General features: G+C 43.7%; 1 protein-coding gene across 3 annotated transcripts in view; it reads left to right on the forward strand.

Annotated features, from left to right (window-relative positions):
• nbeaa (neurobeachin a) overlaps positions 1 to 25,946 on the forward strand; it is a gene marked incomplete at both ends in the record, with an annotated part of 82,852 nt that overhangs the window by 13,516 nt on the left and 43,390 nt on the right. For all 3 annotated transcript variants that reach the window (XM_079172192.1, XM_079172190.1, XM_079172191.1), the window contains 7 exons: positions 11,536 to 11,767; positions 14,284 to 14,384; positions 16,140 to 16,235; positions 16,496 to 16,617; positions 18,958 to 19,084; positions 20,770 to 20,889; positions 21,893 to 22,039. In XM_079172192.1, coding sequence (XP_079028318.1) covers positions 11,536 to 11,767; positions 14,284 to 14,384; positions 16,140 to 16,235; positions 16,496 to 16,617; positions 18,958 to 19,084; positions 20,770 to 20,889; positions 21,893 to 22,039 — 945 coding nt within the window. The remainder of the gene's footprint in view (positions 1 to 11,535; positions 11,768 to 14,283; positions 14,385 to 16,139; positions 16,236 to 16,495; positions 16,618 to 18,957; positions 19,085 to 20,769; positions 20,890 to 21,892; positions 22,040 to 25,946) is intronic.

The following is a 25,946-nucleotide window of genomic DNA, read 5'->3' on the forward strand; positions in this document are numbered from 1 at the left end:
CATAACACACAGGGATGCCCTCGTTGCTGCCTGTCTTGAGGAAAACATTAAAAGAGAGGAAAACTGAGTTTCCACTTGTCCTCAATGGAATGTGCCTTTTTTGTTTTCCGAGTAGAAGAGGGCAAAAAGACACTTCAACACCTCCTCCTACACATTATGTCTCCTTCGTGCTCCCTCTGTGTCTGGTGGAATTCAATAGCAGGTCCCATTTGTTTCATGCTGTCCGTTCAATGGTGCCCTCTCAATCACCACCTCTTCGTGATGCTATTTTCTCTCTGTCTCGTAGTTCTTTCGCTCAGCTCTTTCTTCTTTCTCTCTCTGCGGATGCCTCGACACTCCTCTCTCTTCTCCTCTAGACCTTCTGTCCCCTGCTAAGAGAAGTTGCCTTTGGCCCTTTTCTATTAAACCAGAAGTCTTGAGGTCTTGACACATACCTTTTATAACCGTTTCTTGTCTGTCAGGCCCAGGCATTTCCATGCGAGAGGGTAGGTGTTCCCTTGGCTACCATTGCTTTTTGATAGAATTGTCAGTTTCAAGTGTTGAATTATCAATAATCACATTTTTATTTGTTGATATCCTGCTTAGCAAGCGGTGATTCTGGAGTATTTTGTTGTGTCATTTTTGTGATTTCCTGTAGATGACATTTGATCCCAGTGTTTCCAGTGTTCTCTGATCATCCTCAGTGGTTTCCGCTACTGAAACATGTGTCCCAATACTTTGTATGCGCCTTCTATTAAACCACGTTTATAACTTCCTTTTTGTCTCCTTTTCCTGGGAAGGACCCAACTAACACTCGATGACACTGGATGAACCGCAAAAAAACTCAATCGAAAAAAGCTATAGCTTGAATTGATGGATGTAAATTTATTCATGAGAAAATGAAGTGGACTATTAGCTGGGAGGCATGATTCTAAGTAGTATTCCAACACGGTTAGTCTCAAACACATAGTTTCTGTCACTAAATTTAAAAGCTGAATTTCTTTTGCAGGGAATATATGTATAGAATTTAAATTAAAATCTCCAACCCTCTTATAGTTAAAAACATGGCAATAATTCAGTCAGTCCTTCAAATTTAATATAAATCTGTAAATATATCTTTTAGATATCCAGCTGACAGACAAACCAACAAGGTTGAAAACAAAACCTTCTTCGTGTATAATGCCCAACTCTGAACAAACTAGCTGTACGCTGTCATATTTGTTTGTGTATTTGGTAGCATGAATATCTTCAGACATTTATAGAACCTTCTTTTGCACTTGTAGTTGAAGGATGTATTCACTCTTGATGCCTTTTTATCTGCAGTATTTGCTGTCAAACCTCCCAACATGAAATACGAGTTTTTATGACATTCTGTTGAGCATCCAGTTTGGTAACGGTGACAGCTGTGTGAATCTACACACAACGTGCGTCATCACGTGTATCGCATTAGGTGTTTTTTGGAAGACAAAAAGGGGAAAGAAATCTTTTGTTTGTTGCCCAATAGCATGTGACGAGGCTTATTGCTAGATCCGTTACTAAGCCTCTTTGGCCAATCAGGGGGCAGACATTTTAAACTGCGGTTGGATGAAGTCATAGTTGTGATCACTTGGCTGCGATCCTCAATCCCCGTAGTGTGTGTATGTGCATGCGTGTGTTTCTGACCTGGATATTTCTTCTTTTTTTTCTGAGAATATCAGCCAAGAACAGTACGGTTCTGTGTTGCTGCGGTGCATGCATCTCACAGCTTCGGGATTTCGTGTCAAAGCCATATTTTTCTGTCACAGACCTTTTTAAGTCCTTGAAAATGTTTCACGGTATTACTACAGCAATTAGTACACTTGCACTTTCAGCTGTTTGTCAATGAATTCCGCAGCCGTCGTGAAGGATTTCCACTGTAGATCCTTGCACGTTGTCGGCGGGGAGAGCAGGAGCTGTCCGTTGTGCTGAAAGGAGTCTGCAGCATTTGTCATCTTGTCTATCTGTCGTTTCTCTCTGCTTTCCCAAGCAAACATTCACACCATCGCTGTTTTCAGTTCTGCCCCGTTTGTGACGTGTGGCCTCTCTTTCTAGCTCTTTCTCTTGATCTCTTCCTCTTTGCTGCTCCTCTGTTTTCTTCTTCTTCTTCTTCTCTGCTCTTTTTAAAGCTCCTTCGCCTCCCACTCCAGTAAACAGACTTTTGAAAAATTTGTTTTTTTTTACAAGCTGCTCATATGCTAATATTACGGCGCCTCATTATTATTGGATTATTTTGGGAGGATTCTCTGCTCCCCCCCCCACCCCCACACTCTTCCTCTATCTCCACTCCTTCCTATTTGTGTGTGCTCATGCTGTCATTCATGTGAATCACTGCTGCTGCTGCTGTGTTGTGTGTATGTGAGCGCGTTAGTGACGAACTGAGAGTGTATGTGCGAATGACTGAGACCTACAAGACTTTTTGCAATGAATTGTTTCGCCTTTTTCGCCCTTTGAATGCCGAGTATGTGTGTGCGTGTTGTGGCTGAGTTTGTCGAGTGTTGGTGCGCGTTCGGCTCTATGTGTCCGTACAGTATGTTTCAAGCTTGCACTTGACAAGCTCTGAGTCAGATGTTGGAGGCGGGGAAAAAAAAGGCACAACTGAACTGATCTGCAGAGAAATGGAGACTTGCATAAAGACAGATCACAGCAGGTATTACTGTCTTATCTCGCCTTCTCTCACTCCTCTTCTATCCAGCTCTCCCTCTTTGGTTTCTGGCAGTGTTAATAGAAACTGACAAGCCAATGCATGGGAACACTCAATAGCTTTGCTTCTCTTTGATGTATGTACAGACTCACATTCACGGTTATTTTTGTGGAAACTGTGCCCAGGGTACAGCTCTTGGCACTGTGAACGCAATTCTCTGTATTTTGAATCTAATGGAACTGCAAAGCGTACAGTTATTTGCTAAATTGGAGGTAGCAGTTGCTTGATTGGAATTTGTCACCCTCACTGCACAGCGCCCTTGACAGGATCACACGGGCTGATTGGAAACGAGCCTTCCTTGACAAAGGACCACAATATTTATGCATAAACGACTTTCCCCATATGCCACATCAAGCCATGAAATGGTGCAGTCCGGAATAGCACATTATTCATTCAGTGCTTCATGGTGTTGCTGGAGTTTAGACCTCTTCACGGCACACATATATAAAACATATGGCTCTGTTCTACGTCAATTATCGATCAATTTGACATACAATTTGCAATTCAGTTCCTATTTAGTTTGCAACTTTCCCCAAGAGCTTTTTAAAAATGTATGAAGACATTGATGTAATGATTTTGCAGATTCACAGTATTTTTTTCTTTGATGTTTTATTATATGCATTAATGCAGAATTCATGCATATTCCGTCTGGTGATTGGTTCAATGCATGGGTGGGATATGGTCTCAAAACTATCTCTTTGAACTATAAGTCTCCTGCCGCTGACAAATGACCCTGATGAAGACCCGTACATTGTCGGTCTCAACGGATTAGTGATTTTAAAAACATTGCATTTCATATCTTTTTAGACCATATTGCACCCATGCAGTGAGCCCTTCACAAGATGGTACGAGCACAGTACAAAATGTGGTCTATACTTATGAAGGAAACAAAAACAAAAAAATTGTATGTGGGGAAAAAAAAAGAAATGCAAATCCTTATCCAGCAGATAAGCACTCTAAACCAAACCTTTAGCCCGGCTTATTTTCTCCCATTTTTCTGTATTGGCTCCGTGATTGGATGGCTTATGTGTGAGAGGGAAGTGAGAGGGATGAGAACAGTGTTGATGTCAAAGTATGAAGTGTGGTTGCTGCATGGAGCTGCTGTATGTGGCTGACGAATCCGCTTGTAATGAACTGCCATCTGCACTCCTTGGAAAATGCAATGGTCGGATGAAGATCTGTTAGTTTCCCATGATCCATAAGCCTTTTCTTACACATAGAATCCAACCCGGGGCAGGGTTCAACTCATGTTGACAAAGATTTTACTATTTAAGGTTTAGTTAGTTATGTTTTTAGATTTTTCTACAATTAAAAAACCCGAAACTTATTTCCAACATAAGCAGGCACTTCAAATAAGACCAGGAGTCCAAGAGAGATGGCCGTGCTAGTGCTTTGAGCTGTATGCTAATGTCAGCATGCTCACAATGACGGTGCTAGCATACCGACGGTTAGCAGACCCGATGATGGCGCTAGCTCGGATTGGTATAACCAAAGGTGCCAAATCTATCGAAGGCAATCTATGCATTACCTTCCAAAATATTAAACTCTGGATGAAAAAAATGTCAACCTGTCGCCGACGCTAGATGAAAAGTCAGGGGGTCACCAAAGTCAGTAGGGTTCATCCTCTGGGGACCCCAAACGGCTGTGCCGAATTCTATAGCATTTCATGAAATAATTGTTTCGATATTTCAATCTGGACCCAAAGCGAGCGGTCAGACATTACCATCTCCTGAGCATGCTAATAAATAAGCAGTTTTATTTATTATGCATTGTCTGTACATGCAGTAACACTCATTGTGACAGACTTCAAGCACACAGTGGTTTGTTTAGTGTCAGACTTTGTTCGATCAAATCACTTTCATGTCACTGAAGAGACTTTACTGCCTTGAGGGATCTGCAGCACCGCTGTTGTTTTTGTAGTGCGTCTGGCAGACTGAAGACATGTGCCCGTGTCACTCTATGTTAATGTTGTGAGTCTAAAAAGCTAGCGAGTTCACAGGAGTGACTGAGATATTGTTTGACAGCTAAATGAAATGACACGTTCATAAACATTTGAGCAGAGCATTTAGAATGTACTCTTAATTGATTCATTACACATCCATAATGTCACTTAGCATGCAGTATGTAGCCTTCCATAATGCATTTATTTACAGTTTTTATGGTGAGGAAATTCATTTGTTGTCTACATCAAACATTTCTTACGAGGTTCTGATATTTATACATTTTATACATGCCCTCACCACACACACACACACACACACGCGCACACACACACACACACACATGAACCTGCCTTGCTTGTGGCCTTAACCACCCTTATATTCCCCAGTGTGGATTTATGTAATTACTGTGATTTTGCAGTGTGTGATGTGTGTGTTGAAACCTTGTTTTTCTCTACTTAGCTCCTAAAACTGCTCCGCTGTGATTTCTGCAGCGCACTTCACTTTGCTCTTCCTGTAAAGTCTAAAGTGAAAGCCCTACACTTTATGCATAAAAGCTCTTAACTACTCCAAACTCTTATGGCTGATTACATTTATTTTGCTGACTCGTGCGAGCATGTGTGTGTGTGTGTGTGTGTTGACTGTGTGATTGTGACGTTGTCGCTCTGAACAGGGTTTCGCGATTGGGGGCTGTGTGTCGTCCCATCTCCCATCTGTGCAGACACTGGCACAAAGGCCCATGGGAAATGCAGTCCGGGGGGCTCCCCCCCCCCCCTCCTTCCTCTGTGTCTGGAGGCTACACTCAGTCAACATGTCATTGTTGATCACCATCACAGAGACAGAGACACATGCGCTGCCCTTTTCGACTGCGACTCATCATCCCCAACTTTTCTTTCCACCTCCTCTACTGCAACTTTTTCTATCACACTAACTTTCAGAGAGTTACTAACGTTGGGCTTCAAATATTCCTTTTTTTGTATTATCCACTTATCTAATTATTATGTTTTTAGGATTATTAAATGAACCATTTAGTTTGTAAAATGTGCATTGTGCACAAACCCAAACATATTCAGTTAACTATGATATAAAACCAAGAAAAGAAGCGAGCTGACATATTCAGAATGCTCGTTTGTCTGGAAATCAGTCCAAAAATATTCAGATTAGTATCATGTGATCCAATGAAAGGTACCAAGTTTTGCGTGACAAATGACCTAAATCATCATTTGACGATTTTGTGTAGATTAATCAATTCATTTTGTTAATTAGTTTCGGTGTCAAATGACTCTCTCGATAACATATTGCCAATATCTTTTTTTGTTCTGCCCCAAATATTCCTGTCGCCCTCGTCTTTCCAAAAGCCAGTGAGCCCTCATCCTCAACCAAAAGCACTGGAAAACCAAAGATTAGGAGAAGTTTATCCTGAATATGAATCCGAGCCGCTGACAGAGACCTAAACTGGCGCTTTTATCAATGCTGTTGACCAGAAATGAGGTCGTGCAGAAAACAGAATGTGGATTATTGAGTGTTTAGTCGCCACTTTAGCCCCAATGTAATCCATATCTTTTTTTTTAGAGATTTGCTGTGGTCATCATCGAGACGCTAAACCCTCCACTGCACATTGTGAGGCTGTGGGCAATAAAATCGCTCTGATAAGAAAGCGCAATAGCATTCAGCCGCCGTCTCGCCCTCATTGTCTTTTTTTTCGCTCCCACACACACACACACACACACACACACACACACACACACACACACACACACACACACACACACACACACACGCACACACTTTCTCGTCACTGTTTTCTCTTCCCTCCGATCGGCCTCGCCCTACAGTTTGTTTTTCTCCCTTTTCGTTTCCCTCTCTCGTTCCCTGTATTTTCTTTTTTTTCCCTCACTCTCCTTCAAATTCTGCTCTCCTGCGCTCTCTGTCGAGCCCTCTCGGCGAAGCGTTAAGTGTATAATCTGTGATCTCATGTCTAGATGGGCCTCTCGTCTCCTCACTCGCTCGGCGCACAAAAGGGACTGAATGGCCGTGGCTCGCTCGGGGGACACACAAACGTAATGAGCCACACAAGCACACAGCTAACAAACACGTGCCTCTCCAGCTCACTCCCAGGGGCTTTTGAAGTTGCATATTGATGATGCCGGCTCCAAAGGCTCAATTGTAATGTGCAGAGGCAGAGGAGGTGGCCATTGACCGGCCACTCGCCTCTCTGACCTGTCATCTCTGACGGCGGTAATGAGCAACAGGTGCCTCTTTTTTGCCAGGTTTGGCCCGTGAGAGTCAGTCGTAGTAATCAGCCAGCGTAATGGCTCGTTTGATGTGCCATCACAGCACCATCCATAATGGACTGTGGTGGGTCCGTGTGAGATTGTCTTCAAATGAATGATGATCATTTTAATTAATGTAGACCCTTTCAGAGCACTACTGAGGAAGTGGAAATTAGGTTAAAACCAACAGTATGAATAAAGGGCAATAGAGACAAAAAAACATAAATTAACAGGTGGGTCTTTTGTAAGGAACCAATGATAAAGCAAACAGGCCTCTTCCACAAAAGATCATTTAATGTGTCACAGTAGGAAAAAATACAGGTGTAAATATAAAATGAATGATGGCTGAATTGCATTTATTTATCACGGGCTTGGTATTTATTACGCTGGTTAAGTGCGATGAAAAAAGCTCTAGACAGCATTTCTCAGATTGGTCACGATTGTCACACTGAATTACGCCAAACCATCAGAGGAGAAGGTATTTTAAAATATTTGTGTACCTTTAAGAGTTAACCCATTTTCTGGTGCAAAATAAGTAGTGAAAATGTAAAGTCTGCATGGCTATATATGGACGCACGGGCAGACTCGAAGGACGTGAATGCTCATCTCTAACAGGATATCAAAGAATGTCCTCACAAAAAAAAAATGTCAGCAATGGTTGTGAGCTCTTGTGGTTTTACAAATCACTAAAAGTTCCCGAACGTAATTTCGTTGTATGCCTGCAATGACACTAAAGTGTCTCATCTCTTAAATAATCACTGTTGTCTCGCAAAAGCAGATGCGTAAGTACTCTCACATTGCTTTAGCATCATAGCAGCAACACGTCTGACTAAGAAGGTAAGAGTGGAGGGTCAGCTCATTGTTTAGCTGTCCGGCTTTGACTCACTCTGTTAAGGTATCAAGACTTTGACAACAACAGCAGACGTTTTGACTTGACACAGGTGTCTTTTCAAGTGCCCCAGTGAGCCATGACAGTGTGACAGTGAGCCAGCATGCACAGCCCTGTGGACCCTGGCACTGAAGGGGCTCAGTGGAAATCCAGCCATCATTCATTTTTATTTATCTGCGCCTGTGACATGTCAGAATGTCTTCAGGGGGAAAAGGGAACTGTTTCTGAGCAGCGTGGCTGGTGAGAAAAGAGTCAGATGCACAGAGGGAGTGTTTGTTGTACCGACCTCTGTATGCTACCTCAGGTTTTGGCAGGTCGAGATGCCGGCTCATATAAGCCCTTTGTGGTGTGAAGACGGTCCTGGCACTGCCCCCCCCCCCCCCCTCTCCCCTCCTTTACCCGACACAGCCAAAGTGATGCCGAGCTTACTGCCAGCTTCCTCCCGGGTCTGAATGAGCAACACTGCAAAGATGGTCAGAATAATAAATCACAGCGAGGAAAGGTAACACATAGGTGTGCGAGTACAGAACTGATCCTTTACCCGGAGTAAGAAATATCGAATGACTTCATAATAACCACAATGTCCACTAGACAATACAAGTAGATTAGTCATCAGTGAACGAATCCAGTGGAAGATATTCTTACATTTCAGACTGTTACTGAAGCTGTTTTCAGGTCAATCATGACTACACTTGATGCTCTGAAGCAAGAAATACAGACTTCTGTCTCGTCACAACACAAGGGGGATATTAAATTCAATAAGCAGTCTTGAATGTGTTTATTTCCAGTGTGAGCACAGCTGCACATGTACAGGAGGCATATAAGACGCAGACACACATTCACATGAGTGTGAGCCTGTCAAATGTTCACAAAAACCAAGAGGAACATCGATTGTGGGAAAAGAAGTTGTCACGACAGGTTCCTTTACTCACCCGCTCGTTTCCTTGCTGTTTTAAAAAAAACATTTTTTTTAAGGAATAGAACATACAGACATGAGCGGCACTTGGGGAGCAATCATTGTCATAGTGCTGCCAAAACAAATGTCTTCGACCACTTGCCAAGAAAGACAGTGAGGTCAGTGCTCACATTGCCTCAGAGGGGGGGGGGGGGGGGGGTGGCACTGCCAAGCCCCTTTATCCTAAGGCGAGTGGCATAATGTGGGGCCCTGTTTTAAGTGTGTGTGTCCTTTACCCACCAGGGTACGTGTCGCAGGGCGTGAAGGCCTCTTGTGCGTGCTCATTGATGTGATCGCTCGTCCCTTTTGTGAGATTTATTTTTTTTTCTTTTCCCCCCAGTGGGCCCGAGGGATGGGAACCGACATTCGTGGACACGCGGGGGTTTAGGGGTGAAGGAGGAGATCGGAAAGGTTGCGACTGTTTATGCAAAACAAGCATGTTCCCTCGTAAAAGTAATTAGTAATCTTTTGTCCGTGTGCAGAGCGGCAATGATGGTGCCGCTCGAGTGCGCTCAAGTGTGCTCAAGCTGCTCATGATCAACCTTACTGCCATCTAGTCAGCGTGTTTGTTTATACATCAATTAAAAGCCCTACTCGAGCCAATAATGGGTCGCGGAAATGCATCATTTTTATGGAAGCCACTTAAAATGGAGAACATCTATTTGATGGAGCGTTTTCATATCGGAGACTATTTCCCCCCACATCCTTTCTTTATTGCAGCTCTTTCTGTCTCACTGTCCTTTCCTCTTCAGGGCTGCTCACCTCTCGTTCTCGGTCCAGGAGGCTCTTCTTGGCAGTGCCGCCCAGGCTTTAGTTGCCTTTCCAGACATTGTTTCTGTTGGAAGAGAGATAATAATTATCCGGGCCCCCCCCCCCCCCCCCCCACCCCCTGTGTGTTCCTGGCACTTGCCCTCCTTTTATTTTTTTTCCTCCCCGTATCGTTGGTCATGAGACCCAATTCGTTGCTGTCGTTTGCATCACCCCTCTCATCTTGCTGTGATGTTCTGCACACACGGGTAACAAGTGTGAACTAAGAGAGATTGTGCTTGTGCTGTACATGTGTAGGTATGTCCTGGGGATGTGTGTGTTCCCGCGTTGGAAGTCGCTGCGTATCTGCTAGTTTCTCCAAAGAATACTCTCTCTCTCTCTCTCGCTCTCTCTCGCTCTCGCTCTCTCTCTTCAAGCTTCCGCTGCGCGGTATATAGCGAGCGCCTTCAGACTGGCAGCTTACAGAGATGTCGTAGGACGCAGCGGTCCCCAGCGGGCCCTGTAATTGGGAACCTCAGAGGAGAGGGGGGAAAATTCGATGCGGGATGAATTAATTCTTCCCCCTTTTATTCCATGCCTTGTTCAGAGGTCCTCTCTAATCTGTGCCAGAGTGCACTGGATCAATTCACTGCACTGAGAGAGAGGGAGGGGCGAGGGAAAGGGATGAGGAGCTGGTAGAAGAATATGGAGATTGTACACTTTTAATACAAGCCTAAAACCTGATCAATCACAAGGTGACATGAGGTAAATTTAACGCCGACCCACGAGGCTTAACCACTAAACTTGAAGTCTCACCGGGGCTGAGGCCGAGTCTGTCGATAGGCCAGCATGTGATAAATGCTGGTGTTGCTAATGATTGCTGCAGCTGATGTTCAATTTCATGTCAATACTATTGTATACGACCCTATCAAAGGCACCAGCATTTGCTCTTGGATTTTCTTTGCTCTCTTGCATGGTGCTCCAGCATGCATCAGGGTTAGGGCTCAGTTTTTTTTCAAGCATCGACACCACTCGTACTCTTGTTCCCTTCGGATATTAGGAGACCACTCTCTCCTTCGTCTCCTCGTGAAACATACTGGCTCTACTTGAGTTATCCATCACTCTCATCCTCACTGCCTGTGTAAAGACCGTGGTCACACTGTGTCTTTTGTTTCTGCTCGTAATCTTTTCCGTCTGCTCATAACCTGTTGCGTGTTTCTCTTCCATCAGATTTAATAACCTCAATGTTTGGTCTCTTGGCTTGGTGGTTGCCATGGCTACCACTCACTGGGTAGTGCGGTGTGCCGAGGATGAGCTGCGTGGGTATATGCTTTGTGCTCACGTCGTGCAAGAGTGTGTGTGTGTTTGTGTGTACGTTTGTGAGGCTGAGCGATATGACGGCTGTAATTTCACAAGTCATTTTCAGCGCATCGGGCATTAAGAGACGGGACATTTACACTCGATTTTCCCAAAATGATGATGTCCTCTGACTAATGCTATCTGAGAGGACACAAACTGAAAAATGTGCGTTAGTCAGTGTCCGTGTTTGCCCGCTTGGCTATGTGTGGATCTGAGGCGGTTTTATGCCTGCTGTATTTTGAGAGTGATTGCAGCTCAGCAGAGGAGAGTGCTTTGCTCCTCACATTAAAGAGAGAGCAGAGGAGCTGTGCTGTGTGTACATGGGTGTATGGTCAGATGAAGGACATTTATTTGTTGCTGTATGTGCGGGCCCCCCCGGCAGAAGAAATGCCTCCGTAACCCATAATCAGCATCCATCAGAAGCCGGACTTACCTCTGCTACAGACAAAAGGTTAAATGCTTCACTAAATCTTTTTCTCTCTCTCTCTCTCTCTCTCTCTCTCTCTCTCTCTCTCCTCCCACTTTCTTCACCACCCCGTCTTTTTCCTTCCCTCCATCCCAACACTGGCCCTTTTCCTGCCTCCCAAACCATTTCCCCTCCTCCCCTTGCTGTCTTCTTCTCCATCCTCCTCCCCCTTCCCCCCTTCCCCCCCTCTCCCTTTACCCTCCTCCAGCTGGTGGGCGGCGAGTTTGACCTGGAGATGAACTTCATCATCCAGGAGGCGGAAAGCATCGGCTGCATGGTGGAGTTGCTATCCCACTGCGAGGTGACGTGCCAGGCCGAGATCTGGAGCATGTTCACCGCCATCCTCCGCAAGAGCGTGCGCAACCTGCAGACCAGCACCGAGGTCGGCCTCATACAGCAGGTGCTGCTCAAGATGAGCACTGTGGACGACATGATAGCAGGTGAGACCAGCCGTCCATTTGTGAGCATTTTTTCGTAAAGACAGTGAACGCACGATGGCAGAAAAAGATATGTTGAAGTGCAGACGTGAACACAGCCACACAGGAAATTATCTCCACTTTCCTTTTCATTAATTTGGACAAAAGGTCAAAGAATAAGACAATATGATCTTGATATCGTAGCACAATTCCCCTGAATAATATATGAAATGATGATGACCTGCATTACTGGCACACATGTTGGGAGGCAGCTTTGCTGATTTTGATATATCTTAAGTTTCAGTAAAATATAATTGTGTGCTGTATTTGAACAAATTATTAAATCTGAAGTCAAACTTTAAACACAGTTTTACTACAACGATGTTGAAATCATCACATGTCTTGAGAGAGAAGCTGAAGATTAAAGCTGTTCCTGGTGGAGAAGAACTCTGTTTCTTCTGCATTGTATTATTGTTGAACTTTGTGCAAACCGGTGGAAGGAGCGTTTGCTTTATTTGCTTTTGACCATTTATCCTTGTGGATAAGAGAAACGTTCGCGGTTACCTTTCTTTTTTCAAAGTCCATAGTCAATATTTGAAGCTTTCTTTTCACTCTCTTCCTTCATAACAGAACTATTTCATGTGTGAGTGTTTGTTTGCCCTGCAGTCAGACATCCATAAAAAGCCGCTGGTGCTGCAGAAGCAGAGTTATGACCCCAGTATGTCTCCGCCTGTGCTGCGATTCGTACGGAAGGCTTTATTGCAAAACAGCACATACACGGCCGTCTTTTTACATAATCATATTGACCTTGACTTCCCTTTAATGATTCCTTGGAGTGCTTGTCCTCTCCTTCCCTCCTCCTCGATGTCCTCTTTGTCCTACCAACCGCTGCAGGATAATATGCTTTATACCTTCTATGACTTATTACCTCTCACCACAGCAGAGCATATGCCTCTTAAGTCAATTTAATGCCAATTCTCAGACTCCCCTTCTGAACCGTGATTCTAACACTTTTTAAAAGCTATTTAAAATGCCCTACATGGATTGATCGTACCAAAAACAGAGCATAGGGGTTTTGAATCTAGGACATTGTATATTGCGTTTTTTCCTCTCACACCAAGCACCTCAGTGAGCTAGCCTTCTGCTTTATTCCCTGTCGCTGGGCTCTGGCTAATGAAATACTGTGGGAAGACTCTATTCATATCCAGCAGGCCTAATGGGAAAGAAGAGCCTCTGTAAGCAGATTGCCTCGCTGTGAGAGGACCGCGCTGTGTAGCCATATCACACTGATCTGTTGTGGCTGTGTAAAGTGAAAGTCAATGAGGCAGTCAGGTCATTTTGACTAAACAAATGTCTTTTTAACACAATGTACTTTTTAATTATCTGCCTGAATATTTAGAGGGGAAACTTTTGAAAACTAGTTTTTGTCAATTTTATGACATTGTCGGTTGTTAAATAGACTTATTTGCTTTCTTGGCAAGAGTTAGATGCGAAGAGTAATACAACTCTTAATGTCTGTATGATACATATGAAGCTAAAGCCAGCAGCAGATTAGCTTAGCTTCCCTTTAAGACTAGAAGCAGGGGGGGAAACAGTCACCTGTAAACCAAGACATGTTTTTTATTTTACATTTCCCCTTGCTTCCAGTCCTATTCCTAAGCTAAGCTAATCACTTGCTAGTGTACCTTTATATTTAGAACCTACGGTGGCCTTCAGGTAACGTAAAAACGCAAAGGCCCTCTCTGGAGACAGCGTTTGGTTTGACCGTTCTGTCGGTTGCAACATGGCGGACTCAGTATCTGCTACCTATGTAGACATGTAGGGCTCATACTAAGCTAACAAAAACACAACGATTCTTAGGTTCAGGTGATTATACAGTAATGAAAACATAGTTATGAATATAATTTTCCATTTCTGCTCATAAATCCCCCTAAATCCTACGCATTGGTCCTTCAGACACATTTAATAAGAAAACAATAGCTACGCAGCTTTTCAGTCCTGGACATTAACTGGACAAACAATACTGGACCCCCAAGACCCCCATCACAGTATCAGTAATATCCCTTAAGATTTAATAATGTTAGTATCTGGGTGTTCAGTGATACAGTGTATAGTAATAAATCAACATTCAGGAACAGTCCTCTTGTACACAGTATGCAAGCCTGTCACTGTTGTTGGTATTATCTTTGTTTACCCACAGTAGCTGAGAGTACTTCACTCTTTCTCAGTGTGTTTGGCCTTATATTACCTGAAGTATTAAAATCAATGTAGAAAAAAAACGCAACAAGAATTGACATCGTGATGTACACATTCAGATTCCATATTCGAGGTTGCGTGTATTTCGTTTACAGCGGAGGCGCTCTGAGTACTTTGAACGCGATTGCATTTTGACTGCAGGCATTTAATGAGCTCACCTTATTGTATCAGAGAAGTGACGGTCGAGGGCTGACTCACAAACACACTCAAAAGAGCACACAGATGTTCTGCTTGTTTCTGCTCTCCTGCGCTCACTATCTGCCTCTCTGTCTGTGCGTCCTCAGACCTCCTGGTGGACATGCTGGGAGTCATGGCCAGCTACAGCATCACGGTGAAGGAGCTGAAGCTGCTCTTCAGTATGCTGCGGGGAGACAACGGCATCTGGGTAAGTCGGTGGACACTTAAAAGAGTTTTAGGTTGTGTGTGCTCATCAGTTTGTTGTTATTGTTGTTATGACCACAGTAATATTGGAGACACATTCCCATCTATCAGCTGCTGGGCAACAAACATTGTAAAATAGTGGAAAAAAGACATCAATATATTATATGTATTTATATAAGTGACCTTACAAAATAAAAGCAACATTTCAATGCAGATTAATTCTGGAAAAATGCCTAAATCAACGATTATTGTGTAAATATATCTATGTATATGCCAGTATTTCACACAATGAATCGTCTGGGAAGCTACATTTATTTCATCCTAGATTAATTATACAGCATGAGCTTGTTTGTATGTCATTAGTCTGGGTGTCACTTAATGGGATGGTTGTGCTAATAGACAAGAATAATAGAGGACGGGTGTCTATCTATCCGTGTATGTTTGGATTCATTTGGGAGTGTATGTCAGGACAAGGGCAATTTAGCTCACGTTTAACTTTTCTTTCCCTCTCTTAATCAACATTATTAATGCAACAGAGGATTGAGTGTGCTGTTTTTGTTTGAGTGATCGAACCATGATAAAAATAAACAGCAGCAGGCTAATCAGCGGTGAAGGTGAAACCATGAATTCAGTATTGTTTTTCTCCAGGTGAGTCCCTTTGGGAAGCTTCTCATTTCTTAAGCAACATCCTGCCCAATATTCACTCTCTATATATCCGCCATCTTCTATTTCTAACATCCAAGCAGCTCCACAGCAGTAAATGCTTTGCTCAAGGGCTCAGTTTCTCTCTTCTTCCCCGCTGTCAGACTTTTACCAGGTGAATGTAGATTCCATTTGTCCACAACAAGTCTGTGGACGTAGTCCAGATATAGTTTGATTCACAGGTTTTCTCCCTCCCTTAAACCTCATGAACACCTGCTTCTAGCTTTCATCCTGAAAATACCCAACTTTACACTGTAAATTGTAGAATTTTTACGCAAATGATTCCTTACAAATGGAGAGAAATAGGCCTTTCAGGTGCTGATTTGTGCTTACCTTTTAAACCTACACTGCCAGGTTTACTTGTACTACCTCTTGATGAGATTAATTCAGGAGTTGAGTGCCGGGAGTGCTTAGTACAAAATTCCACTAACAGTGCTACTTGCTGTTGTCATCCCAACTGCTCCCCGCAGCTTGCTGATTGGCCAGTCACAGGGTTTAGCTGATGTTTTTAAACCAAACTGTGCACATTTGGGACGGTTCTGTAAATCCGATCTCTTGTTGGGTTAGTGTACTGGCTGTGCGATGCCTCGGCAGCTGCTGGTGTCCACTTCAATAACAGCCTCCGTCCCTTCTCGTCAATCTCCCCTCTGCTCAGACTCCAGGACAACCACAATCAACAACCCCTGGTCACTGATCAGTGGTCCACAGCAAGCCCATCATCCATCCCTTCAGCTCTCTCTCTGTACCTCCTCTGTCTACTATCCACCCCCCTCCCCTCCCATCCACCTCGCTCCTATTTCCCAGTCTTTTCCGATTCCTCCACTCCCAGCAGCCTCCGTCTCTGGAGACAGATCGATTAAGGGTTGCCATGGTATTGATGAGATGTTGTCCGGAGAGGGCTGACGTGATTGAAGAGTTATTGATCCAGTGGGGTTGTGGTAGAGATGTGATGTCACACAGAATCTCCCTGTGATAGTTTCCTCAGATGGCACCTAATATTTACACTCTCTCCTCTCCCCTCCTCTCCTCTCCTCTCCTCTCCTCTCCTCTCTTCCAGCCAAGACATGCTATCAAGCTCTTGTCGGTGTTGAACCAGATGCCTCAGAGACATGGTCCTGATACCTTCTTCAACTTCCCAGGACGCAGTGCAGCGGTGAGGCTGATATACAAACACAGACACCTGAGCTTCATTATCACAAACATGCCAAATTTATTCTTTTATGCACCCAAATTGCTAAAGAGCCCTTCATGGCATCCTTTGTTGCAGTCAGTCAGCAAATCTTAATTGGCACTTTGCTTCACCAGTGCAAGGAGTTGAATGGTGAAATGTCAAGTAATGACTAACCGAGTGGTTTATTGATTGCTATAAACATTGGCAAGAGCTGAACTGAAGTGTTTATGCTCCTCCCCCAGGCCATAGCATTGCCGCCAATTGCCAAATGGCCTTACCAGAATGGATTCACTATCAACACCTGGTTCAGACAGGATCCTCTCAACAACATCAACGTGGATAAAGACAAGCCGTACCTCTACTGGTAAGTAGGACGCCGTTCACCTGAACTATTATGTAATGAAAATAAAACCCTTGTCAGTGGAGCTGAAACCATCTTAAGAAATCCACTCTTTACCATTTTAGCACCGTCCGAATATTTCTATTGGCCATACATATTTCATTTCTTTGCCTGTTTTGTTGACCCCCATGACACATGTTGATATTTCTGCCAGCGCAGTTACAGAGGAATCAAAAACATCAATGTTAAACATCAGGTCTTTGTGTCAGTCCCTCAGGATCCCAGATGAAGGGCTTCTTTGTAGACTCTCCCTATTTCAGCACAAAAAATATTGAAAAAGAAAAACAGAAGTACCAGCTCTTCTACCGACAGTACTCAATGCAGCGCAGCTTCAAGAAATTGTACTTGTTATGTAAGAAGTTTACCCCTTGTTGACCGTACAAACTGCCTCTCTTGCTTCTGCCATCACTATCGATCCAGGCAAGGAAAAGCACAGAGCTGAATTAAGTGCAGTCGAAGTCAAAAGGCATTCTGGTTAAAGTAAGAAGAAACTAAGTGAAGTCAACATGAAAGACACAGGTTTAGGGTGAGTGCACTGTACTTAATCACAGTGCGAGAAAGCTGCAGACTCTTGCTCAGGTCGAATAATCTCCCACATAAGCTGTCAACACTGGACAGGGTAGGTGATTTAATACTTATGTACAGCTAACCAAAGTTTAGCTTGCTGATGCATTCTTGGATGTTTAAGAGGGTGGCCATGATCAAAAGATTAGTTTCAAATGAACAGATTTTAAATCCTCACATCTAAGAAGCTTTATTAAGATAATGTGTGGCATTTACATATATTATATGAGGTAAATTACTTTCTCAATACATTTTTTAGTTCACCAATCGTTTCAGCGCTACCAAAATTCAAAGGTTTTTTCATTTTCGGGAGTGTTAATGTTCTCAACTGGTTTCACACCATCAACCAATGATCTGTTGGCCTCAGACACAGAAGTGACCACATGGCTGACACCTTGTACAAGAATGAACATTTTCTGAACAAATCTCATATTTAAAAATGTTCTGCAACTTCTTTCTGAACAATAAATTCAGCGTAACTGTCAACATGAAAAGAGTTCCTTAACTGGCACATGATGAACATTCAACTCATTAGACTGGATGGCACAGAACGGAAGTTAATAGATAAACAGATAATGAATTAGAACATAACTTTAAATGTCAAGGCACTCCATTACGAGTGTGCGGCTGGGCGGACGCCTCCGATCACCGGGCAGCTCCGGACCTCGCTGGCCTCGACGTTGGTGTTGTAAGTGCAAGCCGTTAGCCACTATGAAGCTTCATTAGCTTTGACCTTTCATTTAATTGAACTTCTTTACTCCGCGGCTTGGCATCTTCACTCCACCTCTTCGCTCTGTGACGCTAACCGTCCTTCCCGCCACCTCGCCCCCCCCCCCCCCCCCCCCACAGTCAAACATGAATTTGTTATGAGCAGAACGTTTTTGCTAAAGAATTGGGGAGCTACCCGTCTATAGGAAGGATGTGTTTGTTCCATACCATCGCAGGGATGAGCTCTGATCATGAGAAGCGTCAGGACGTAATCCTATTGCCTTAGTAACAGTTTGTTCAAGTTGTCATGGTAAGTGTGGAGGGTGCCCCCCCCCCCCCCCCCCCTCTCCTCTTGCCCTGGTCTTATCATCCTCCTCCAGATGCAGCTGCTACTCCAGCTGCCTGTCTCATAGTGGCCTCCGCAGCAGCATGAAGGCCGCGATAACGCACCATGTTCTCTTCTAACATGCACCAGGGATTCACTTGAGAGGGATTTATATCTGCTCTCTGGCTCTGCTATGTGTGTGATCCTTCTGGGCCTATTTTAGAAGTGATACGTGTGTTGCTGTTTTTCGTGAAGAAGCTTAGCCGTGAGACCGGGGTTTTTTACGTGGAGGTTAGCAGTGCGGGAAGAGAAACACTATTTGGGGGAAATGGAGGGGAAGGGGTTTAGGAGTGTTTTTCCACAAGCCTGTGAACTGGGACCCCCTCGTGCTGCTGCAAAGAAAACACTTTTTATGACTGGCAAGTCAAACCAGACACGGTCGAAATGTAATTCATTTGACAAATGTTTGCTGTACTTTTATAAATCCAAATAAAACAATTGGAGTCATTTATTTTGACTCAAAACAAATAAAACTTAGTCATGAATGTAATTTTATTTTATTTTCACACAGAAGCTCAAATGTTGCACCATTTATGAAGGAGTACCATAATAAGTTTTAATACATTTTTTAACATAAATAGGTATTTTTTTCAAACACCTTGAATTGATAACAAACTGACATTAGTGTAACTCTGACTCCTCCGCAGCTTCCGCACCAGTAAAGGAATAGGCTACTCCGCTCACTTTGTGGGGAACTGTCTCATCGTGACGTCGTTGAAGTCAAAAGGAAAAGGCTTTCAGCACTGTGTGAAATACGATTTCCAACCCCGCAAGGTAAGACTGCACACACCGGCCAAATCAGTCGACTGAAGCATCTTTAGTCGGTGCAGGCTTTGGTAACCCTGGGCCACTTGTTAGATGAGAGAGCACCCGGAGTGTGTCGCTGCTCTCTCCTTCCATCTATGCTTGCACTCACTAGGAGTGTTGATGAGTGGAGATAAGGCCTGTCAATTAAGACCTGTACACTGCCCCACTACTGCATTGTCAGCATTCTGCTACTGTCCTACACACACACACACACACACACACACACACACACACACACACACACACACACACACACACACTTGCATGCACACATAAACACACATTCACTTGATGAGATGGCCTTCTGCAGTATTTGCTGACCCAGTAGAATCTCTGCACTGCCTAACAAAGTTCCCAGTGGTTCCATTTGATCAATTTATAAGTGACCATGTCGCACAGCATTTTGTCCACCGTGTGCACGTGTTAATGTCTGTGTGTGTGTGTGTGTGTGTGTGTGTGTGTGCTTGCACGCACATGGGGTATTGTCCACTTCTAAATTATGCATACACCAGCAAAAAATTCTAGCTTCTCCTCCCCCACTGCAGTTTTTCTCCCCATTTCAGTCTCCGGGGACTCTGTGTGTATTGTCACCGGGGAAGATGCTTTCTAGACTCGCACACATATGTACACGTACACACATGCACTCTATTAATGGCGAATGTATGATGTTAACACATTGTAATCTTTCGTGCTGGTTAACCCTCTTATAGAGAGCTAATGCTGTTAGCGGATGCATTCTCAGTATTGCAAAGACGTGAGGTTTACCCACGCCTGACATCTTGATACAAACAAACAGTTGTACTAAAAAGTCTCAAATGAATCATTGCATTAGATAAGTAGAAAGGTGAAACAACACATTTCAGTAGTTTAGTCAATATGATGAATCAATGAAAAGTGCAATGTACGAAATAATATACAAAAACAATAAACAGTACACACAATGTAAGGCAAGTAAATACCTTTGAGATACATAAGGCAAAGAAATGAATTGGGACAAAAGGAAAAAAATAAATCAATTAAAACAGAACACCTCAATGAACACAATAGTTCTGAAGAGAATCTCCCACTTGTATCATTCAAATATAATTCAGTTAGGAACACTCTCGTTATAGATTTTAACCATTTATTGCAACAAATGGAATACAGTTAAACTTGCCGATAATGGCTCCGCTCTTTGAATGCTCCCCGGATTAGCCAGCAGCTACTGAGCTAAGACGGGGAGCACCGAGCAACAACCCCCCCCCCCCCGGGTTTACAGGACTGAGCCAGAAGTACATTTTTTAGATACATTTCAACCATTTGCCAGGAGATGAACTGAAAAAGAGGTGGAGGCTGGGGTGGAGGAGGCGAAGCTTTGCCAGCAGTGCGGTCTGTAACAGCCATATTTAAATAAACCTCCTTGAAGTGAGAGTGGGCTGTGATTGGTGCGTGGCCGATTGGAAGCTATGATTCAATCGGCTGGCTGTCAGCTGGTTACGGCGTATGACTTTCGTGTCCTGCATGAACTTACGCTAGCTTCATAAGCCTGAGGGAAAACCAACAAAGTTGACTTTCTCATTCTTTAATTTGGTGCAATGTTGCGTATTAGTTTGTTGGTGTTGGTTTTGATTTATGACCTTGTCTCTCTCTGAATCTGTTTTTGTATTTTCCAGTGGTACATGATCAGCATCGTCCACATCTACAACCGCTGGAGGAACTCCGAGATCCGCTGCTATGTCAACGGTCAGCTGGTCTCCTATGGTGATATGGCCTGGCACGTCAACACCAATGATGTAAGATATTGGCTTATTACAGAGGCATGGTGTTGTTATATGCACTGATCTTTATGGAGAATAACTACATTAACATTTTGGGAAAATAAATCAGATGTTGCTTTTCAGAAGTTTTGCTCCAAAAAAAATCCCGGTGTTGGTCTGGCGCGACACTTCCCGCCTGTCGTGATATTGGCAAACGTTTGAGGTTTGCCCTCTGCGTTCGTCAGCTGGGGCAGAGTTGCCCTTGGGCCCCGTTCCAGCACCGCTCGACCCAAACTCCCAACTTCCAACTTTTCCATTTAGCAGAGGACAGGTAGCCCGACCTCTCTCCGGTGGCTGCAGCGCCTTCATTACACTTCCTTCCCTGTTCGCTTTTGACATTGCTGCAATTACCCAGAGCCGGGTGTTATCCTCTGAAAGAAATCCCTTGGCCTCGGGGTAAAAATGTCTTTATAGTTCACACAGCTCACCTGAAGGCAAGAAAAATAACATACAGTACACGAGTGAAAGAACAGGTCTGGAAATGTGTTGACGCTATCAGGGTTTGTTTTGTCCTGAAGGCTGAAGATACAACATATTTCATCACTTCAAAAGAAGCAGAAGCGTAAAGATCTCATTGTGATAAAGGCTGTCGGAGGGATGGAGTAGATGAAAGGCGAGTGGACAGAAAGTTATAGCAGGTGATGGCAAAGGTGAACAGAGCGATTAGAAGCGATCAGCTATCAAAAGTCTTTTCACCATTCACTGCAGGATACCACATATTTATGACCAGAGATTAAAAATGAATAATTAATAACTCTTGAGACGTCTTATTAAAAATGTGATGATCAACAAACTTTAATTAATCTTTACCTCTCAAAAGGTGTTAATGTGTCCCGACGCAGAAAAACACACGATCTAGAAGTCCTAGTGTTTAGTGTAAACAGTGTCCGCTCCTGTACTTCCTAACTCTCTTTGCTCTGAGAATCAGAAATGTTTGATATGACAGCTAAATGTTTTCTCGTGTTGTGCCCTTTTTCAGAGCTACGACAAGTGTTTCTTGGGCTCATCGGAGACGGCAGATGCAAACAGGGTGTTTTGCGGTCAGCTGGGAGCCATTTACGTTTTTAGTGAAGCTCTCAACCCAGCTCAGATCTTTGCCATCCACCAGCTTGGCCCAGGATACAAGGTGAGCCAGCGTGCACGTACTTCCTTATCACCCACCGTACTGTGTATTCTCTGGACGCTTTACTGCGCATCAATGTCATTCCAGCAGGATGAATATCCTGGCAACCTGAGGATTTCATTGTTACTTAATGCTGTTTTTGCCCGTTCAGCGAGAAGAAGTTGAGGCCATCGATCATTCTTGCGCTGTCAAACACAGAGATAGCCTGTGTATTGCTGCCAGGGTTGGCAGCTTGAGTGTTTGTTGTCAGTTGATGTATATAGTGTAGGTTTCACATCCCGTGGACCCTCTCGTAGAGTGCGTTAGTGCTGCAGCATGAGTTTTGGGACACATTGGTGTACTGCTTTTTGCGTAGGCCAGAGCAGTGGTTGAAGAACCCTTCATCAACACCACTCGTCATGTTCCAATTGTGTTCATTTGATTTGATTTGATGGTTGGGAATCACTGGACTGGAGTGCAGTATTAGCTTGTGACAGAAGCTTCCCTTTTTAGGTGTAGTGTGTGAAGCAAAAGTCTACTTTGCAACGCTCTAAACAACCTTTTTTTCCCCAACAAGAATACAGAGAGAAATTCTGTTTACAAGAGGCAGAGGTAATCAATATGTCAACCGTAGTTTCACGCTCATGCTGTAACCTTGATGCAACATATTTTATTGCCAAAAAACAAGCTTTTGACAGGGGGCTGTCTCATCTGGGTAATCTAATAGGTGCAGGAACGTTTTTCATTTCTAATAATTCTGCTCCTGTCAGCCGGAACATCATCGCTATCGGTGAGCTTTTCTAATTCAGTTTCAAAAGAGACAGATATATCTCTATATATCTATCTATCCATCTGTATATCTTTATTATGCTTTATTGTGTATATATATATATATATATATATATATATATATATCAATTCTCAACAATGGATCATAATGTCGTGCAGCTGAAAGACATTTTGTGAGTGAGGGCCGTGGCTGACGTGACAAACTCATTTTCTGAAATCTTATTGGCTACCTAGATTTAAATGCCTGCACTCTTTTAATGCCTCCCTGTCACAAAATAAAGTTGTAGTAGATGAAGCAGATTGATATTACAGGGGCACAATAAAAAGTAGATTACTAAACAATCACAAAGTGCCTCTCGGGAAATCACTGATTGATGCCTGGAATTTGCAGTTTAGAAGTATGCGAGGGTGGATTTTGCCTTTCAAAACAGAGACAGAACTTTGCGTTCCTGTCGCACTATAGAATTATGCAAATGAGGCATCACGCCCTTTAGAAATCACCAGCTCTGCCTTTTGGCCTGGCCAGCGGAGACGCCTGAGATGTCGCAACACCTTGCCAGCTGTCTGCTTCTTGTTTTGGCAGACGTGGACGCCTCGGGCCGCTTATAGCTTGTTTACGAAGGTGTCCAAACCTGTCAAGATTTCAGCACCAGGAGACTGCACGGATATCTGAGGCTGCTGATGTTTGGGAACAGCTGCTGGTATTTCAAAAGCTCCTTAAAAAGGGTACACACTGAATCAGGAATTGGCTTTTTAATTACCAAGACTTGATAAGGTGACACTAATAGAGAAACATGCAGAGTACACAAAGAGTGCATGAGCACAGATCATCCTCTCTCTCTCTCTCTCTCTCTCTCTCTCTCTCACGTTATAAACTACAGTCTTCTCATGTTCCTCCTAATGATCGCATGCTTAGGGTTTGCTATTTCTCGGCCATGAATACTGATTCCTCTCTCTGCCACAGCACACAGTTTCCCGTGGCTGATCAGTCAGATGATTGCCTCTCTACACGGTGCAGAATGGGCTTCTCAGATGCCCAGAAGAGACCATTAAATGGCTCAGTTGTTTCAAAAGCCGCTGGCCTCGGTGCTGCTACCGTAATGATGAGTGTGCGGGTTTTTCCGGTCGACTAAAGGAGAGCGCCAGTGGGACTCGGCTTGTGTCACACAGCTTCCTGTCTTAATACGAATAGAGGCCCGTCCTTGTTCCCACGACTTCACGCGGAGGAGGATGCGCATATGTGACAATCTGCTCCCGGAGTCTAATCTGTGCTGTACAGTATATATACATACGTTGTGCGCGTAGCTGTATGCGGCCTCTCGGTCTCATCCACTGTCAGTGTTACTGTTCAGTAATGAGCAGCAAAAAAGCAGACAGCCACTCTGCTCGCTCTGCTAAACAAGCCGTCAGCTCAGTGAGCGTGTTCAAGGTCTTCTCGCTCGACGCGGCTCATGATGGCTGACACGCTGTGTGTACTGAATGTCTGTACGTGTGTGCAGTTCAGTGAGCACTTCCATGCTCTCCTAACGACAGAAGCAGGACTATAACATCTTGTTTTCCAGTGTGAGCTATGGTTAAAAGAAGGTTTTGTCTGTGTCTGTGTGTGTGTGTGTGTGTGTGTGTGTGTCTGTGTGTGTGTGTCTGTCTGTGTGTGTGTGTGTTCTGTCTATGTCCTGTTACTCGCATGTTGAGTGTGTCGCTGGTTGCACTCGTCATCATCATCCAGTCCAGATTTCCTCATTGTCGAGCACTGCCAACAATCTGGCCGCAACTTCATTATTGGACCGCGTGGAGCGTCTATCTGTACACCTGCATTGTATGTCTGTGTGTGTTTTTGCGTGCACATTTGTCTCGTGCGTAATTTTCCGATTTTATAACACTATTATTCTTTTGTTCTGTGCATTTTAATATTCAGAGAAACGTCCCCTCAGTTTGGCACTGACTGAAAGAATATCAATAACTGTCCTAAAAGCTGGCATCAAATGTCTTGGTCGGGTTGTTGTATTGTTTCGCTATTCTGTGATCAGTTTTCGGTTGTATTTAGGCAAAGCTCTTGCGGTTTGGTATCAGTACTGAAACTCAAAGTCATGAAAAATATCAAATGATACCCAACCCTAGATTTGTACGCACACGTAATTCAATCATCTGATAACCTTAATAAGATGGATGATTTAGTTTTACCATATGTTCAGGAGGACCCATTTTGGAGGACTGGTTGTCATTCAGCAATCTGTGTGGAGGCTGAGCAGAATGAATAGATGTGTGTGTGTGTGTGTGTGTGTGTGTGTGTGTGTGTGTGTGTGTGCTGTTATCACTGCATGCCAGTGTGGTATCTGCAGCTGTCAGGTGTTACAAAGGCGCGAGTTGTCGCTTTCACTCCTCTGTGTGTGCTTGTGTAACCAGGTGAGGAGTAGTATGTAATTAAGCGCAGCTTCGTAAAGCTTTACGTATGTTACATTGTGCACTTTCCTTCACTCTTGCCTGCTTCTCCCGCTGTCTAATGTTGTAATTTTAAAGGATCCGTGCATCCATTAATACTTTAAAGAGTCAGCAAATCTCTTGTACGCTTTCAGCTACCTGCCTCCGTCGTTTAGCACGGCAACATACATTAAACGCTCACAGTTCCACAGCTACATCTATGCATATGCACAAGTACACACACACTTTTCACAAATGCACCACAATAAATGGGCTTACACTGCAAAAAGTGTGCATCTTATTAAGTGTGTTAATTTCACATTCAGGCTATTCAGTAATTCTTTTTTTGTGCAGAGGGCTCACTAACCTTGAAAAATAAACAGAAGAGCAATTTATTTGTGTTTTGGATTGATTATCCTTACATGTGGCTGCAGTGTTCTCGGTCACTTTTAATGGATAAGCTTTTTAAAACAGCGTTTTAATAGTTACACTTTCTAACACCGCTCATCTGCTCTTAAATTTCACTAAAGTATGACATTCTAAAGTCAGAAAGCATTAACACAGGCATGCTGGCCTACCGCCTAACTACCGTTGATTGTGTAGCTAATGTTCTGCTGGCATTAATGTGTGTGTAGGTGTCAGGACTGCAGTGGTTTCATAGTATACCATGGTATGAAAATTGACCGTTATTATACTACTGTATATATATACTGTATAGTTGCTT

This window comes from Pholis gunnellus (assembly GCF_910591455.1).
Source record: "Pholis gunnellus genome assembly, chromosome: 13".
Lineage (NCBI taxonomy): Eukaryota > Metazoa > Chordata > Actinopteri > Perciformes > Pholidae > Pholis > Pholis gunnellus.